The sequence below is a fragment of the Nelumbo nucifera genome, chromosome 7 (assembly GCF_055504915.1).
Source record: "Nelumbo nucifera cultivar China Antique chromosome 7, China Antique-T2T, whole genome shotgun sequence".
NCBI classification, from domain to species: Eukaryota; Viridiplantae; Streptophyta; class Magnoliopsida; order Proteales; family Nelumbonaceae; genus Nelumbo; species Nelumbo nucifera.
The window spans coordinates 49,182,387-49,201,370 of NC_142655.1; the positions used below are offsets into that span (position 1 = coordinate 49,182,387).

General features: G+C 39.4%; 1 protein-coding gene across 1 annotated transcript; it reads left to right on the forward strand.

The window, feature by feature from the left end:
- Positions 1–579: 579 nt before the first annotated feature.
- Positions 580–4,540, forward strand: LOC104608100 (phytoene synthase 2, chloroplastic-like). Its single transcript, XM_010273980.3, has 6 exons — positions 580–1,079; positions 1,901–1,951; positions 3,065–3,237; positions 3,358–3,593; positions 3,808–4,000; positions 4,098–4,540. The coding sequence occupies exons 1-6, from the start codon at positions 725–727 to the stop codon at positions 4,275–4,277; spliced, it is 1,188 nt and encodes a 395-aa protein (XP_010272282.1). The 5' UTR covers positions 580–724; the 3' UTR covers positions 4,278–4,540.
- The last annotated feature ends 14,444 nt before the right edge of the window (positions 4,541–18,984 follow it).

Sequence of the window (18,984 nt, forward strand, 5' to 3'; positions counted from 1 at the left end):
TCGATTCGATGAACAACCTACCTGAAATTAATTATTATTATTTTTGTATTGCATAAAAGTTATTAAAAAATATTATATAAAAATAAATAATTATTAATTATTTAGAAAATTAAAATATAAAACAATTATATATTTTTATGTATTTCTATTATTTAACTTTTGCTTAACAAAACCATTCCACAAGTCTCCACTTATATTAGTATTAATATATAGATATACATCCATAGATACATACGTATATAAGTGAAGATATCCAAGGTGTCCGCCAACGGGGTGAAAATTTCTCCATCCCCATCCCCATCCCCGCCCCCATTTAGGGCATGTCTCGGCGGCCCCTATTTAGACGGGGATGGGGAAACGGGGAAATTGCAATCCCTATTTCTCTCGTATATTTCTCGTATATTTTCTACCAAAACCAAACACGAGTCGCTGTATGACGCAAAAAACGAATAGCAACCAACGGTTTGGTAGGCTTGAGTTTGTCCACGTGGACGTCAACCAACGGCTAAAATCCATTCAAAACCCACGGTGGTACTGAAGCTTCAAAAGATGAGTGAACCACTCTCATGCAAACGAGACTATAAAATAATGAGAGAAAGCATCCATAAACCCACAATACACTAAAAAAATAAAGATATACTTCAGCTCAGTTCATTTGTTCTCTGTTCGTTGGTAATAGACGCAAGAAAAACTAATCGAGAAGGAGAAATTTGTAACTGTTTCGATGTCTGGTGCTGTTCTTTGGGTGGTGTCCCCAAAAGAAAATATAACCTCTGTGGTTAGATTTTTTGGCAGAAATGGTGGTGGGAGGAGGAATATGTTTGGGTCTTGCTTGAATTTCTCATCTGGGTTGTCGGTTTCCTCGAGTGCGGTTGCGAACCCGGCAAGATCTTCGGAGGAGATGGTCTATGAAGTTGTGCTTAAGCAGGCGTCTCTGGTTAGGGAACAGACGATGAGGAGGAAAGCTCTTGATTTAAGATCCCCTAAAGATGATATTCTGATGGATGGGAATCTGTTGAATGAGGCTTACGAGAGGTGTGGTGAGGTCTGCGCAGAGTATGCTAAGACATTTTACTTGGGTACTTGTTCTTTTAGCACCTTCTTCTTCTTTTATGTGCCTATTTCTCTATTTCTTTGTCTTGCTCCAAGTTCTGAAACTTGATTGCTGTTACTGATATTGAGTTTGGGTGGATTAACTGAACTAGTAAATACTAGAATATTCTTCGTTTACTGGAGTGTTTCTTTTGTCTTAGCTTTTGAAGAATTTGGATTTCCTTCCTTTTGTCTCTTGACTTTATTTTAAGCTATATATTTTTTAGATAGAAAAGGTTTTTTCTTGTGCAATTGCTTCTTTTTGAAAATAGAGATTTAGGGTTTTAATAATGAGAAATTTGATTTTTGAATATTGGATTTAGATCTGAAGCTGGGTATTCCAATTAGATTAACTCAAATCCTACTTTTCCTATTCTTTTCTGCTTTCTTGTTTTCCTTTTTTCTTCTTTGTGCAACTGGGAGAGCTAATGTCATGGAAATCATTTCAAGTTATCAGACTTGTACCCCTGGATAACTTCTCAAGCAAAAAACTATTCTTTATTTGAACTCTTTCATGTTTGTTAGTTCTATTCTTCTCTTTATTCTTCTCATTGATGTAAAGCTCAAAGAAATAGACCCAGAAAGTTATTTTGGAATGGAAAAGTCAAGGCATATTGGGTATTCCTGAATCACCAATGGGTGTCTGTGTGGTTTATTTGAAAGGAAAATTTGATTCAGCTACCTTTTCATTTTTCACAACTCAGATAACATGGTCAACAACATTGCTGTATTCTCTCAAATATAGTTTATTGATATTTTATTTGCATAAGTGCTATTTAAACTTGAACTCTTCTTCACTATATTTCAGGAACATTGCTCATGACTCCGGAAAGGCAAAAAGCTATCTGGGCAATCTATGGTATGCTCAGATACTCATTCAATTTGTAAAGGTGTTTATTTGTTTACTCATTCTCTTTTTGTTAATTGGTATTGTTAGCCTTTTAGCCTTTAAATATTTAGCTAAAATATTAAAGCAATGTTGGGACCATTATTAAATTTTACTGAAGCTTTGGTTAACATTATTTGTTTTGTAAGTCACAGTTCGTGCATTTATCAGAACAAGTGAGCAACTTTTGGGCATGAATCTCAATTTTGGCTATATCTATTAATTGACTACAAGCCCTATTCCAGTGGCTAGATTCTGCACAACACAAACCTGATGCCAGATACTATGGGGGTGTTCTTCAATACAAATTGTTTTTCTTGTTTTGAGTTCCAAAAACAAATTGAAACCATCTGGTTTGAAAACAAATTGTTTCTTAAAATGAAAACATGGATAGCATGTTCTTGGTTATAAATGTGTTTTTTGTTTCTAAAACTGAAACCAAAAACATGTTCTTGATTTCCTAGTTTGAAAAGCATGTTTTCTTTTAAATCAGACAATATATCTCATCATCTTTCATAAATCTCATAATATCTGTACTCCAACTTGTTCTTGGTTATGAATTGTTTTTTGTTTACTGAAACAAAACCAACTTGTTTTTGCTTCTCAAAACAAAAATCGAGTTCAAAAACATGTTTTTTTTTCCTTTTTTGCTGATGTAGCGAGTCCCAAAACAAATGAAAACAAACACTCATGTTGTAGAACACCCCCTTAGTTATTATGTACAAAATTCAGGTTCTAAAAGGACAGTTTTGAGAAGCATGTTTCCTCAAATATGAACACTAAATTCTTTGAATTGCAGCAATCTCAAGGTTCTATACCCCCAAGATTGCAATCAGAAAAAATATTCCCATTGTTGATCATCTCATTGGAATTACTTTATGCTATGCTACTGAATGTGTTGTCCCTATTTCATGCTTGTGGGATCTAGATCCTTTATAACACTAGTACTTTAAATGGTTGTTAATTGAAGTTTTTCTCCTATTGGCATTGGTGATATTGTTGTATAACCAGATTTTCCATCTTGAGCATAGCTATTGGTTGAAGGTTAAAGATTACAATTCTGACATTGTTAGTTGTATTTGCCAGTATGGTGCCGACGGACAGATGAGCTAGTAGATGGGCCTAATGCTTCCCACATCACACCCAAGGCTCTTGACAGATGGGAGCAAAGGTTAATTGACCTCTTCGACGACCGTCCTTATGACATGTATGATGCTGCTTTGTCTGATACCGTCTCAAAATACCCTGTTGATATTCAGGTGACTCCAAATTCGCAAGTCCAACAAGTGCAGTTTGGCAACATAACTGTGTACATTCATCTGTCTGTAGTATATATAACTAGTTTAAATTGATTCCAGTAGTTTCTTCTCTTTCAATAGCCCTTTAAGGACATGATTGAAGGGATGCGGATGGACTTGAAGAAATCAAGATACAAGAACTTTGACGAGCTCTATCTCTACTGCTACTATGTTGCTGGAACAGTGGGGCTAATGAGTGTTCCAGTAATGGGGATTGCTCCAGAATCAAAGGTCTCCACAGAGAGTGTTTACAACTCTGCTTTAGCCCTTGGGATTGCTAATCAGCTCACAAACATACTCCGGGATGTTGGAGAAGAGTAAGTTTCTTCTTATCTGAAAACAAAGCAGATCATTGTTGGATGAAGGCTTTAGTATCTCCAGATCTAAAAGTTTAATAAATTCAAATGATATAACAAATTTCATTGAACTCAAATGTTTAGTACATTCAACAACATTCAAACATGTGCACTTGTCTGTTTGCTCATCTTTACAAATCTTCACAAGTTTTTCCTTTGGTTTTTGGTGTATCAGTGCTAGGAGGGGAAGAATATACCTTCCTCAGGATGAGCTGGCACGCGCTGGTCTTTCGGAGGATGATATATTCCGTGGGCAAGTGACTGACAAATGGCGGAATTTCATGAAGAGTCAGATCAAGCGAGCTAGGATGTTCTTTGATGAGGCTGAGAAGGGTGTTGCAGAGCTGAGTTCAGCTAGTAGATGGCCGGTATGAAGTAAAACTTCTCTTACTAATGATTAGAGAAACAAACTGAAATTCCCATCAAACCTTGTTGATGTTTGTGCTTCAAATTTTGAAATTTTAGGTCTGGGCATCCTTATTGATCTACAGGCAGATCTTGGATTCAATTGAAGCCAATGACTACAACAACTTCACAAAGCGAGCTTATGTTGGTAAAGCAAAGAAATTAGTCTCATTGCCAGTTGCTTATGGTAGAGCATTACTGGGACCTTCTTCTAAATCAGCAAGGTTGGTGAGGAGATGAAATTCAGTTGTTTGCCACAAAAGGCTGGAAAGCAATTCTTTTTTTTTCCTTTCAAGGAAAGGGCACACCATTGTACATCAAGCCTGTTCTGTATACTAGCAGCTCATTTATTTGAAGAAATTGGAAATCTGTTCTGCTTCCAAATTCCAACTGGAAGATTGTATTCAGTATAGGAAGATGCTTAGCATGCAAATAACTTTTTCTTGCGTGGGACCCACCTGGACTGAGTTGCAGGACCCACTTGAATGAAACGGTATTCCAGATGGGTGGTGTGTGATGTGCATTTGTATGGTAGTCGGTAGATGACCAATCTTCCACCATAAATTTGGGATATTGCATGTGAGACCAATCTGTACTGACTGACCCAAGAGACACACAATTAGACCGACAAAATGTTCTAGATTTGTGTGTATGAAGCAGTACTTGGGTGAGTGGGTCCTATACCAAGAAAAAAAGTGTGCCGCTGGCATTCTTGAGAAAAAAATGTGGTGTACTTCTCTGATGGCGACGATTCATTGGATGGGGTGACTCATGGCATGGGTGAGTCAAGGCCACGTCGCAGAAGGCTTTCTTTTTCTTGTGTGTGTTTGAAAAAAGCCATTAGGCAACTTTGTTGCAACAAATTTCTTTACAGTACAGGTAACTGGTATTTTTGGAATCGAACCGGTATCACCAGTTTCTGGAAAACGAGTAACAGAAATTGAATCGAAATCGATCGATTAATCGGTTGACCGGTTCAGTTTGTCGATTATATATATTATATATTATAAATATATATATATATATATATAATATTATATTTTAAATAATAAATAATACATTATATATTATAAATATATTTATATATAATGCATATTTATTAATTTATAATATATAGAAAATATAAAATATATATAACATGTAGAATTATATGTATACTAGTCGGTTTAGTTAATCTGATTTTTTGTTCGGTTAATTTTTCAGTTCGATTTGTGCTTTGGTTTTTCTTGCTCACCCCTATTGGACATAAGTTACCCCTTAATCACTGAATTTCTTGAGGACAAATGTGTACTTTTGTCCAAATTCATATACCCTCTTAATTGTTTTATATTTCTATGGAATCTGGTAGGTTCAACCAAATTCATATACCCTCTTAATTGCAGGATTTTTGTGGTAACTGAATTGTTTATTGATTTAGCATTTTCATACATGTTTAATACAACAAAACCATTTGATAAAAATGAATTTAAAATGAAATCTATTAATTCAAAGATTATATATTAAAATATCCAAAAGACATTGTTCAAATACAATATCCAATTGACATATAAATAGTACAAGAACTTAAAAAAATAATCAAATTCTCTAATAATGCAGTATATCTTCTAATGCAAATCCACTTAGCATATTGGTTGAACCTGCAAATCAAAACATATAAATATTAGAATTATGTTCAAGTATTTTAACTATAAAGATAGGACTAGTAATTAAGCAATTAATTGGAATATCAATGGTAGTTCAAAATTCAGTTGATGTGAGTTCTTTACCTACTTACAAATCTTCAGACCACATGTAATGTAAGAAGGGCAAACAACATCAAAGGTGGGCGGATTCAGTCCTCGCAAAACTGTGCTCACACCGTTCTCACAGCCTTTTTCAGCCATTCATTGTGAAATCTTCAAACCACATGTAAAATATAAGGCTTTGCACTCCAAACTGAGCCATATATACACGTGTTGCTGCAGCAAGATCTTCCTTAGCCTTGGTTCCTGAATTACTCTTAAATGATACATGGTTTACACATCAACTAACTTGAATGACCCAAAAAAGAAAAGGAGGGTAATGTCATGATCAGTCACAGGACAAAAACTGTGTTTAAATTTAAAAGCTGGGCAGCTTGTATTGACAGGAAGCTTTTGAAGAAAACAGAAATGGTAAAAGGAAAAAAGAAATGAAATTGAAATAAAGATCAACTATATTGCAGGTTTCACATACATTTTCTGCAGAAAAAGAAAAAATCCATCAAACCTTTTTCAAAACAGAAACACTGATATAACCTTCTTCATGATATAGAAAATCCTAAGTAGGTTTCTCCAAAAGGGACCTAGCATTTTATTAATGCTATATATTTGTAACTTGGTTGAAACTGTGCTCCTCCCACCTACCATAGATAAGGTCATGGTGAACAAGCAAGAAACTTAATGAAATTCACACTACAATTACTATGGTATACCAAGAGTACTTCTTTCCTGAATGAAATTCACAAATGACATACATAAATGGTGGCTCTGGGGGTACTGGACATCTCCTTTAATGTATGGCTCAGAATGAAATTGCCGTAAATGAATTCCTAGAAAGTAGATGGGGCAAGGTATATCCTGGCCTTCAGTGGAACAAATAAGCAGGTTAAGATGAATAGACAATAAAATCAACACTATTTTGCAGGTAGGACAGACTCTTCTGAAGCTGATCGGGGATTATTTCCTGAAGAAAAGTGGTACTGGATAGCAAATGGGGCCCTTTTGGCATACAACATTTTCTTCAATGTCCTCTATACTCTTGCATTGGCATACCTGAACAGTGAGAAGAAAATCAATCTTAATTGGACTGATTTCATAATTAGGTTAATTTTCTTTGAAACTTATTTTCTCTTATTGTCTTTTCAACTCTTGGTATGGCTCAAATAACAATAACTAATGCTGGTGAAACAATAAATGGGAAAAACAGCCATATACAAGCTTCTGGTAGCCTATTTTCTGTATTGTAGTAAAAATAACTAACCACTGTACAAAGAATATTTGTTTTAGAATATGTGGTAGAAGGTTATATTCCAAACTTGAGTATACAATGTCATTGGCATGGCATTTTTCAGGAAAACAGAGCAAAACTGAGAAGAAAGGCATGGTCTTGCCAGTTAAACCTCTTTCCATGGAATTTGACAATGTGGACTACTTCGTTGACATGCCCAGAGTAAGTTTGCATGTGTTGAACCAATAGTTCATTATCTAATGGAACATTCATTAATTCTAGATTTAATAAGGACCTACTAATCTCTTTCCCATCTAATGGAACGCCATTGGATCAAATAAAAAAGAGAGTTTTCCTTGATGAAAGCAAACTATGGATTCATGTAACAGGAAAAAGATTTCTTAATCAGCAAAACTAACTATGTCTACAAGCATTAATATATTTCTCAACTCATCCCATTTATTCTATTGGTGCAGGAAATGAAACAGCAAGGGACACCTGGGGACCGTCTCCAGCTACTACGTGGAGTAAGTGGGTCCTTTAGAGCAGGTGTGTTGACATGTTTGACGGGAGTGACTGGTGCTGGGAAAACCACCCTAATGGATCATGGATGTACTCACTGGACAGAAAACTGTTGGATATTTTGAGGGCACAATCACCATCTCTGGCTACCCAAAGAAGCAAGAAACTTTTGCCCGATTCAGTGGTTACTGTGAACAAAATGACGTTCACTCTTCCAACCTTACTGTTAATGAATCTTTTCTTTTCTCGGCTTGGCTTTGACTACCTACTGAAGTGGATGTGCAAACAAGAGAGGTGAACTCCATTGAACCACTATCAAATTTTTATAGCAGACCTAGACAACTTCTATGAACCATTTATTCAATGAAACACAATCTTCAAATTTGTTATGCAGATTTTTGTGAGGCTGGATGCCCTAGTAGGCATTCTAGGTGTTACTGGACTCTCAATGGAACAAAGAAAGCGTCTTACCATAGCTGTTGAACTTGTAGCCAACCCCTCCATTATTTTCATGGATGGACCTACTACAGGTCTTGATGCTCGAGCTGCAGCAATTGTAATGCAAACTGTTCGCGACACAGTAGACACAGGAAGAACGTAGTTTGCACTATTCACCAACCAAGTATCCAAATCTTTGAGTCATTTGATGAGGTTTGATTTGCAAATGAATCATTCAACAAAACACCCAAGTTCAAAATTTTACACCAACTTTCAACTACTATCCCTCCTTATTTGTTGGCGAATTTGTTTTCTGCAACGGCTATTTCTTAGAAAACAGGGAGGACAAGTAATATATGCAGGTCCACTTGGAAAACAGTCACATGAGCTCATCAACTACTTTGAAGAAATTGATGGAATCCCAAAGATACCTCCTGGATATAACCCAGCAACATGGATGCTGGAAGTAACTTCAATAGCTTCTGAAAATTATCTTGGAGTAGATTTTGCAGAAATTTACCTTAATTCAACTCTATCAAAAAAACAAATCAATTATAGAAGAACTTAAAAAAACCAGTCCCTGGATCCAATGATCTACACTTCAAAACCAGATTCTCACAATCTTTGTGGGTTCAGGCGAAGGCCTGTCTCTGGAAGCAACATTGGTCATACTGGTGGAATCCGCAATACAACGCTGTCCGCTTTTTCTTCACTCTCATAGGTGCTATACTCCTTGGAAGCTTGTTTTGGAACATGGGAAGCAAAATTAAGCATCTGCCTCCACCAAAAACTAGAAATGAAAATCCCCAATTAACTACTAACTAATTTTTCTCACCCATATTGATTTCTTATGACTGGATGTGCCAGTGAAAAGCAACAAGATGTTTTCAATGCCTTGGGATGCATGTACAGTGCAGTTGTTTTCCTAGGATTCATATGCCTATGCCCAGGTAACCTGAATCTGCATAACTTATTTCTCTAGCATTTGATGACCAAGTAATCCCATATATACTACAATAGATCAAAAGTGATTATTTAAGTTTGGTACAAATTGTGAATCATACAGCTAATGATGGAGCTTCCTTATAACTTCGTCCAAGCCATCATATTTTGTGTAATCATCTTCGTCCAAATGAACTGTTTTGTTTTGGGGTGTCGGTGTTGTCAATTGAACTGAAAAATGCCTTCTCCCAGTTATATAGCTCTATGAATCCTGTTTTGCCCTTCCACTTTATTCAGTGCCTTTGGGGTGTTATCAGGTGATGACAGAATAAGAGAAAGCAGAACTAGAGAGTAACTCCTGGAAGATCCCAAGAACTTCTCACTTTGTCATTGTTACAAAATCTAACCCAAAAAACCCTCGTGTTAACTCCTACGCCAACAATAGAAAATGAGGTTAGATCAATTCAATATTGCTCACCCATTTTTATCCATTTCTAGCAAGAGTGAAACAAAGAAATTCGGATAAAATTTCAGGGTTGGAACATGTTTTTCTCTCTAATTTACAATGGCAATGTTCCGATTGCAGAAAGAAACAAAACCACACAACGGCCTGGCTTATTGTAATCTAAGCATACCTTTGCTTAGTAATCCTTCCAGGCTCTACAAGTGATCTGATGTCCTCCCAAATCGATACTTTAAATTTGATTTTCTCAATATTTAGTTACTCTCATGTCAGATACTATGTCAGCTGATGTTAAATCAATCTTTGTAAAAGATCTAACAAGAAAAATAATTTTAAAAAATATTAATAAAATATCATGCATAGAAATAATGAAAGAAACAATATAGAGAGCATTAAATAATTTGGATATAATAGAGAATAGAATAAAAACAGAAGAACGAACAGGACAAACCTTATCTTTCAAACATGTGAAGTAGTTTCATCATTCTAACATTATCAAGCTTTGGAAACAAAATCTTGGTCTCTCTACCAAAGGCCGACTGATGCAAAACGTCATAGAACCTGATGAATTAATTTTTGGTGATGTATCAATTTTTTGTGTTAAGTACATCGTCATTTGGTCTACTTTCAAGTGGCTGATGACTCAGAGGCCGAAGTGAACTTTTGCTGGATGAGGATCTGGATGCTGAGCTAACCAGACCGAGCTGGGGGCAGATTAGGTTCCGAGTTAATTGGGCCAAACTAGGCAGGTTAGGTGCCGAACTGATTGGGCCGAGCTAGGCAGGTTAGATGACGAGTTGAGTGGGCCGAGCTAGGCAGGTTAGATGACGAGTTGACTGGGCCGAGCTAGGCAGGTTAGGTGACGAGCTGACTAGAGTTCCGAGCTACCTATTAGGTGCCGAGCTTACCAGAGGGCTGAGCTGCCTATTAGTTGCTGAGCTGACCAGAGGGCCGAGCTGCCTATTAGTTGCCGAGCTGACCAGAGTGTCGAGCTGCCTATTAGTTGCCGAGCTTACTAGAGGGCCGAGCTGCCTATTAGTTGCCGAGCTGACCAGAGGGCCGAGCTGCCCTGGTGGCGAGCTGGATTGATTGTTGAGATTCGTAGTTCTTTAGAGACATGCAAGGAATTAATGTCAGAGGACCTGGGGTGGCTAACCCGGCGAGGTCCCTCCGATGCTTAAGTTAGTACTATCATAGTAGACTGCGAGCTAAAAATCACAAAGTATGAGAGCTAGAATATGCTTACTTGCCCCCCCTATGCCATTGGGGTTGGTGCCTTTATATAGGTATTGTTTGGCATGGGCTTCACGCACCGCATCCAAGATTTCCAAGAAGTTGTCTAAGTAGTCCGAGATTCCCTAAGGCAACCGCCATGCACGTTAACCACCCTCCGGATCGTTCGACACGCGAGCCAACTTCCAAGGATCGTAGGAGTGTTAGGATATGCATGCCGAATTTGTCGACGAGCACATCTCGCAGGTCACCAGGTTGGCGCTTGTGCCAAGCCGCCAGGTCGGCGCCCGTGCCAGGCCGCCAGGTCACACCTATGCCAGGTTACCAGGTCGGCGCCCGTGCCAGGACACCAGGTCGCGCCTGGGCTAGGCCGCCAGGTCGCGCCTGAGCTAGGCCGCCAAGTCACGCTTGGGCTAGGCCGCCAGTTCGTGCCTATGCCAGGCCACCAGTTCGCGCCTGGGCCAAGCCATCAGGTCATGCTTGGGCCAGGCTGCCAGGTGGAACACCATCAACTTGGCTAAGGCAAGTTGTTGCCTAAGTGGTTCTAGGTGTCACCTATTTGTTCCGAGGTGCCATGTGTCACAATATCATTGGAGGGCCAAATCCACCCTCATCAGAACTAATCGAGAAGAAACATGATCATTGATGCGGATCAAACGCCGATCTGAACAAATCACACAAAAATCCTATAGAATCTAATATAATAAAATCTAGTTGAAATAAATCTAGATCGAGTAATAGAAAACTTCAAGAGCGCATATCCTTTCTTCTCAATCAATCTCTGGTCATCGATGAAGTTATCCACAAAAGGTTTGCTGAACCTTTTCTCTTGTCGAATGCAGGCAGTAGCAAACGTGGGAGTTTGAGAGTTTTGGGGTTCAAATTTTTTGCTCTCTCTCTCTCTCTCCCTCTCATGCTAATAGGCCAATTAATTGGTTTTAGATCGGCTCAAGTCCAGTTTAAAGACAAAAACCGTCGAGTCAATTCTAAAGACCACCGCCTAATTTTTATTTTTGATCGTTTTACTTTTCTAAGCAACTGTTTGGATAAGAACGCCACCTTATTTGATTACTATAGTGGTGGTCGACCATCAATGGCCGCCTTAGGCTCATTTTCTTTTGTAGTGCGACTAACTTGATCATCAAAGTCTTCACCCTAGGGAGCCACCTCAGGCCGGGCCTCTGGTATTATTTGTGACCATAGGTGAAACACCTCTATTGAGGTCACCAGTATAGCCTTTTGGTCTTACCCTCATCATCGAATCGTGCATCAAATCCAACTTCATATCTTAAAATACTCATTTTACCCTTCATCCAAAATTATTCTAAACTGACGATCCTTATTAGCCACCACTCTTTATATCAAAGATCTTCATCGAGACACATCATCTACGACCCCCAAACCTACCAAAACCTCCATCAAGTTCCCGATCAACCATCCATCCAACATTAGGCCTTAAAATGCCCATTTTGCCCTTCATCCAAAAAAATTCCAAACCAACAATCCTCATTGGCCACCACTCTCCAAATTCAAGATATCCATTGCCGCATATCATCTAACATCTCCAAATCCCCATTAATCTCCTGATCGATGATCCATCACATTTCATACCCTAAAATGACCATTTTACTTTTTGCTTAAAAAGATTCCAAATGAACTATCATCATCGCTTGATACGCTCCAAATTCAAGATATCCACCATTTGACATCTCCAAACCACATCAAAACCTCCTAATTGACGATCCATCACATTTCAAATCCTAGAATGACCATTTTACCCTTCGCTTAAAAAGATTCCAAATAAGCCACCTTTGTCACCTGATACTCTCCAAATTTAAGATATCCGTCGTCATGCATCATATCCACCATTACACACCATTTGACATCTCCAAACCACATCAAAACCTCCTAATTGACGATCCATCACATTTCAAATCCTAGAATGATCTCGTCACCCGATACTCTCCAAATTTAAGATATTCGTCGCCATGCATCATCTGACACCTCCAAACCCCATCAAAACCTTCCAATCGACGATCCATCACATTTCAAACCATAAAATGATCGCTTTAACCTTCACTTAAAAAGATCCTAAATGGACCATCCTTGTCACTCGATACCCTCCAAACCTATCAAAACCCTTTGATCGTCGAATCATTAAGCTTCAGACCTTAAAATGACCATTTTACCCCTTGTCTATAAAGATTCTAAATCAAGGGCTCTCATTGGTCGCTACTCTCCTATTTCAAGATCTACATTGCAGTATACCCTTCGATACACCTATACCATGCCATCACCTTCCTAAATACCAAGATAAATCCTCCTTTTTTAGACCCAAATTGACCATTTTATCCTTCTATAAAGAAAAACCCCGATTTGAAGTCCTTCAATGCTCGACACTCTCCAAATCATGATTTCTCACTCTAACACACCCCCGAGGCCATCAAACCCCATCACTACCCTTTTTGGACACCATAGAACCCCCATAGAAATTTTCATTACAAAATTTCCCATTTTACCCCTCCATCTTTGAAGATTCCAATTCGCATGATCTCATCAATCAAAATGAACCTTAAAATCGTGAGTTTTAATCTCATCCCTTGAATCCTACACATCAAACCCCCTTGGACTTGTCTTCTCATTGCAAAAGACCCCCTTTTGTTTTTTCATTTAAATCCATGCACATTTCTAAAAATCACCCAGAACCCTTACCTACATTGAATGCAGTCTTAGTCATAAATCTAAATCCTTTTTGCTTCTCCACCCTTGGATCATCCTTATCATCACTTTACCACCCCAAAACCCTAGATTCTAAAACCCTAGCCACCCCCTCTTGTTTTGTTTCAAAATTTTGAATCTTGCAATTTAAATTTCAAATCCCCCTCTTCTAGACATTAAATGAGGGGGAGACAAAAATGAGTGATTTAAGGAGCCTTGTCTAGGAAGCCCCCATTCCTTAGATTGGAACAAAGAAATCATATCCCTCCATCCTTTTAAACCTCCATAACCTAAAATTCCAATCTTTCCCACTCATACCCTAAAACCCTAACCAAGCTCCCCCCATTCAGTTCTAACCCAACCTCCCAAACCAACCCAAATCAATCCAAACTAGGAGCCCAACCCCAATTCAATTAAAAGGAAAATCCAAGAAAAATAAAAGAAATAGGAGAAAAACCTAGACTAAAAAACCCAAAAACCGAACCAACCCCAAGGACTCTCACACACTCTCTTCTCTCCCTCAAGCTCTCCCCCTCTACTCTCACACTCTCTCCTCTCCCTCAAGCTCCCACCAAATTCTCCCTCTCATCTTCTTCCTCCAACCTCCATGGCTAGCCACTAAAACCTCTCTCCCTTCTTTCCCTACCACTGAACTAGAACTCATCTCCTTCTCCTCCTCCTCGTCTCTCTCTCCCTCTCTCATTTTAACCTAAACCACCTAACCATTAATCCCTCCATCAACCATCTACCTCCACAAATAGAACTTTCCTTGTTCCGAACAAGGAAGAAGGGAAAAGAAGAACAAGTGAAGAAGAAAGGGAAAGGAAAAGAGATGGAAATGCCCTCCATCCATTTTCGGCCAAGGAAGGAAAATCGGAGAGTAGCAAGGCGGGTCGTTTAGAAGCTTGTATCATTATACTCCTACGAGTTCGGCATAGTGGCTCTATGTTGTTTTTGTTCTCCATCAAATAGAAGGTGTCTACACTCAACTTCTCCATCGAAGTATCACTCCTAGTAGTCCTATCAACTTGAGAAAAAAGCCACAAGTAGGGTAAACTTCTCACCAAATTTACAGTCGCTATTTTCTTTTTTTTTATTGTTTATTTTTTTCTTTCATTATGTATTTGCTGCTTAGGCTCAATTTGGAAGGAGTACAAATACAAATATGTACAACACAAATACATACAAGATAATACAAAATACAAGGTTTTGCACTCTACAAATTTATATTTGTACTCTTTACAAACTAAGACTTAGGAAAGTATTTAGCCGACTTTTAGTTGATTTTTTTCACTTGACAAAAAGTTAACATAAATAATAGCGTTGTTGCTTCATGTTCCCTAGTTTGGTTTTGTTTTGTTTTTTTTTTTCTGTTCTTTTTCTTTGCTTTTTTTGTGTATGAAAAGGTGTCTAGGCCGAATTTTTGTAGCATGCTAGTCCACCATGATACTTGCTAATTTATATTTAGAAGTGACTAGTATGTCTAGCTGAATGAATCTCAATAGTTTCACAACTAGTTAATATATGTTTGATACCCCCTCTTTTTTCCCTTAAGCTCTATTTGGATTGCTTGAAGGTTTTGCCCTAGGTTTGTATGTGCCTAGGTTGTGTGGTTTTAAGCTGAATATTTGGCATAGAGATTAGCTTCTTGTTTATTTTTATTTATTTATTTATTTTCTATTAATGTTTTATTTGTGTAAACCTTGTGTTCTTTTGATGATTGGTCATCCTTGACCATTGTGAAAAGTCATTAATGGGAGATAATCTTCTTGAGACTTAATAGTTCTCTCCCCCTTAAGTAGGAATGTGGGAGGCTTTAGATAAAGAATGGATGGCTGTGTATACAGCTGGCCCTTTTCTCCTCTAAGAGCATCTCATGCCTGAAAAGAGGAAGAGGAGGAGATGGAGCCTCATGAGAGGATATCCCCTTCATGATAGGACTTTCATTGAGCCAACAGAAGCCCATAAGTTTTCTCAATTTTTATTGAAATTGGCATTCACAAGACAAAGGGGAGAGGGGTACTTCATACCTTCCCTCTCCCTCCCTTGGATGTCTAGAATCATGCCTTAATCTTGGTTTAGAAGTCAACTCTTTCTTTTTCTTTGTTACTACTTGGGAGGCCCATTGTTCCCTTGTTTAAGTTGTTGATGGGTTGCGGCTCCTTCCATAGCCATTAAGTGACACCCAATTCCAATTTGGGATGTTCACAAATACCAATAAATCCTTTCATCGACAAAAAAAATTGAGATTTTGAAAGCTTCAAAGCATTACATAGAATTTTCAATCAAGACAATTAACGAAAGGGGTGGATTGTCCTATATGAAATATAAAGTGATATTTTGGCGAAAGTCAAATTCATAGGAGGTTCAGGCATTTGTCAAAAACATAGATTTAAGGGTCCATCTGGTTTGAAGACAAGATCGAAATCAGAATCAGAATCAAAATCCCCAATGATTCGAATTCGAATTGATGTTGCGTGATCTGGTGCTCCCTACTGGTAGACAGCTTGGACGCCGAACTATGTAGGTTACCTAGCTGAGCTACAAAAGAAGAGATCAGAGTGTCCGGTTTGCTTTAGTTGGGGTGGGTACTCCGATACTTAAGTCAATGAATTGAGTGTTTGATTGCAAGAAAGCAAGAGAGAGAGAGTGTTGTAAGAGTTAAATCGCGCATACCTTTTTTGAGGAAGGGGACGCCTTTATATAGGCTAACAGCCGTGAGCTCCATGAAGCGCATTCGAGATCTCCGACCTGTTTAGTTCAGAGGTAGTTTCACACCTAGAGATGGACTTCGCATAAGTAGGTAGTAGTTATCTTTGTCGACGTGGCATCGTAATCCCAGGGAAGTCGGGAGCGACAACTCGCTCAAAGAGGATATTACCCATCGTGTCATACAAGCCGCTAGCTAAATCTCTAATAGGTCGGTAGACTTAGATCGCCTCCTGTGCTGACCTGACATCATCTGGTCTATTTGTAGTTTGTCGTATTAAGGTGGGGCCGAGGAGTCCGTGACAGATGTTAGGTGTCTATCATGCTCCCAAATTCTGCTTACATAGAGTTGGGTTGTTTTTTGATGGTTTTGTGGAGCCACATGTCATGATGCCACTAGAGGGCCAAATTACCCCTCATCAATTTCCCCCCATTCCCGAGTCGAGGTTAGTTCAACGAGGGAGTAGCTCATTACAAGCCTTTGGCCCAGAGTGATGGGTCTGGTTGGTTCTCCACAAGCTCGATCTTGTTTGCCCACCAAGTTTAGAGAGCGGATCATCGAGCACGTTAAGTTCAAATTTTGAATTGGGTGTGTGAGTTCAAATTTTGAATTTCGTCACCAAGTGTCAAAGTGGCTCAACTAAGCGGGAAAATTCAAAATTCGAATCTACCACTAAGTTTTGAAAGCATGCATCACTTTTTTAGGCTGTTAGATGAGGAGCATCTCCGTCAGCGATCTTCCACTATAAATAGAGGCCCCCGACGGGTCCCTACTACGCTGTTTTGGAGTTTTCTAGAGTGTTACTGAACGAGTGGTTGAGCAGCTTGCACACGAGGTTGGTTTTCTATCTTAGTCTTTGGTGAGTCCTTATTCTTAAGTTATGTCTAGTGGGTCGGAGAGGGAGTATCTCCGAGCCGCTCGAGATGAGGTGAGGACCTTGGCTCAGGAGCGACGGGGATCCCATAGAGAGGCCTCAACCTCTTAACAACCTAAGACCATGTAAGAGTTCAGACCTACCAAACTGATTGGGGAGGAGGTAATTGCCTAGAGAAGACCAACTCCCTTGGAATCAAGGACGAACTGAGGTATGTGTCTTCGAAGAGGCACTTATTGCTAGGCTTCGCTTCCCACTCCATCCTTTCATTTGCAAGGTGCTTTCACACTATGGCATCTCTCTAGGACAGTTTCATCCGAACTCGATTAGGACAATTGTGGGGACGATCTCTGTTTGCTTCCACCACAGTTTTGAGCTCAACATAGATATTTTTACTGGGCTCTATCAAATAAAGAAGATGTCCCAAAAAGATAGTTGTCCCATGGAAGTCAAGATACTTCTTCCTATCCCAGGAAGATAGTTGTCCCATGGATACCACTTAGAGGAGTAAGCTGAGGTGCATCCCAAAAATTGAGTTTGACGACTAGCTAGCGAACTAGGTTTTGTTCCTTGTAGAGTGGCAATCCTTGGTTGACGAGTTTTTAACCGAATTAATGCTCATTGAGGCCGGTCTAAGTCCTGTGGATAGGTCACCCACATTATTCTTTTGTTCTGCCAATCTATTGTGATCTTCCGATCTAACTAAACCTTTTTCCTTTGGCAGGTATGTCAAGCACGATGTCTGTTCTAGCTGCAGTGAAGAGGGCTCCCAGGAAAAAGAGGAGGGTATCTAGATCTACACATGCTTTGGAGACGGAGCAAGAATCTATAGAGAGGAGGCCACCAACTAGGGAGCTCGATGTGGTGGACATCGACAATGATAACATCAATCTAACCTTTGTCGACTCCGCGGCCATGCCTAACCAGTTTGCTTCACTCGGGGCTTACATGTTCCTCAACTTCGCTTCTGAAGGGTCCAGTTCACGCAGCCCCATTTACCTCCCAAACTAGGATGTCACTGTTATGAATAGGATTTGAGATCCTCGCATTGCCTTTAAGGTGAGTGGAGCATTTCCAACCTCGGTGGTATGATAATCCGAGACATCTTATTGGTAAGTAGTTGCCACCCTTTAACAGTTGGTCTCTGTATATGCATGTCTTGCTATTTCTTTCTTTGTAGGCAAGTTGCATGACCCGGGATCTATATGACCGTTCCCTCACTATGGAGCGCAATGCCATGCAGATGATGGCTGAGATCGAGTCCCTTCGTTTTCAATTGGAAGGTGCTTGGCTAGAATTCCAGGAGGATCATCGGCGGTTCCTTGATGCATCGTCCAACCTAACTCACCAACTAGACGAGGCAATGGGCAACATCAGTAGTCTGACCACCAAGGGAGGGGAACAAGCTAGGTAACTCGAGGAAAGGCAAACCAAATACGATGAGGACATCCAACAGGCGAAGTAGCTTAGAGCCGAGGGATTCTAGAGCTCGCTTGACTTCAAGAGCGTGAAGTTGGAATCTGTCACACCATGCCTTAAGAAGGGGTTCTACCTGTGTCGTCTCTACCTCCAGCATTTGCATCCAAATTTCAACTTTAGCCACATCTCAATCAGGTTGGTTCTAGACGAGGTGAGCAATTTGATAGATGCTGAGCCGGACACTTCGGACAACATGGTGAAAGACGGTGAGTATGAGGTCAAAGTGGGCATTGGAGAGTGGGATGCTGAGGGTGAACCTTGAACTACCTCTTTTCTTCCCCCCCCCCCCCCCGCCCCCCCATTATACATATTGTACTTTGAGCCTCCGAGCTCGGTTTTCTACTATCATTCTCCTTTTTTTCAAGTAGTGATGTACTTTTCTCTTTCTGTTAATGAAATTGTTCTTTCATACGCATTGTGCCCCCATTGTACCTTTTATTTTCCATCTTAGAAAAATAGACTAAGTATCAATACGTAAGACGCACATGATATTTTCTTGGCTAAGTCAAAATGCTGTCGAGCTGCATATTTGTTCGGCTAAGTTGAAACGCTATTGAGATGCATATTTTGTCAGCTAAATCAAAACGCTACAAAACTACAT

Bases quoted from the DNA above. Each gene is read 5' to 3' on its own strand.
- LOC104608100 (XM_010273980.3), top strand. From the start codon at position 725: ATGTCTGGTGCTGTTCTTTGGGTGGTGTCCCCAAAAGAAAATATAACC. The intron at 3,238-3,357 runs GTGACTCCAAAT...CTCTTTCAATAG, and splicing joins AATACCCTGTTGATATTCAG to CCCTTTAAGGACATGATTGA. The intron at 3,594-3,807 runs GTAAGTTTCTTC...TTGGTGTATCAG, and splicing joins CTCCGGGATGTTGGAGAAGA to TGCTAGGAGGGGAAGAATAT.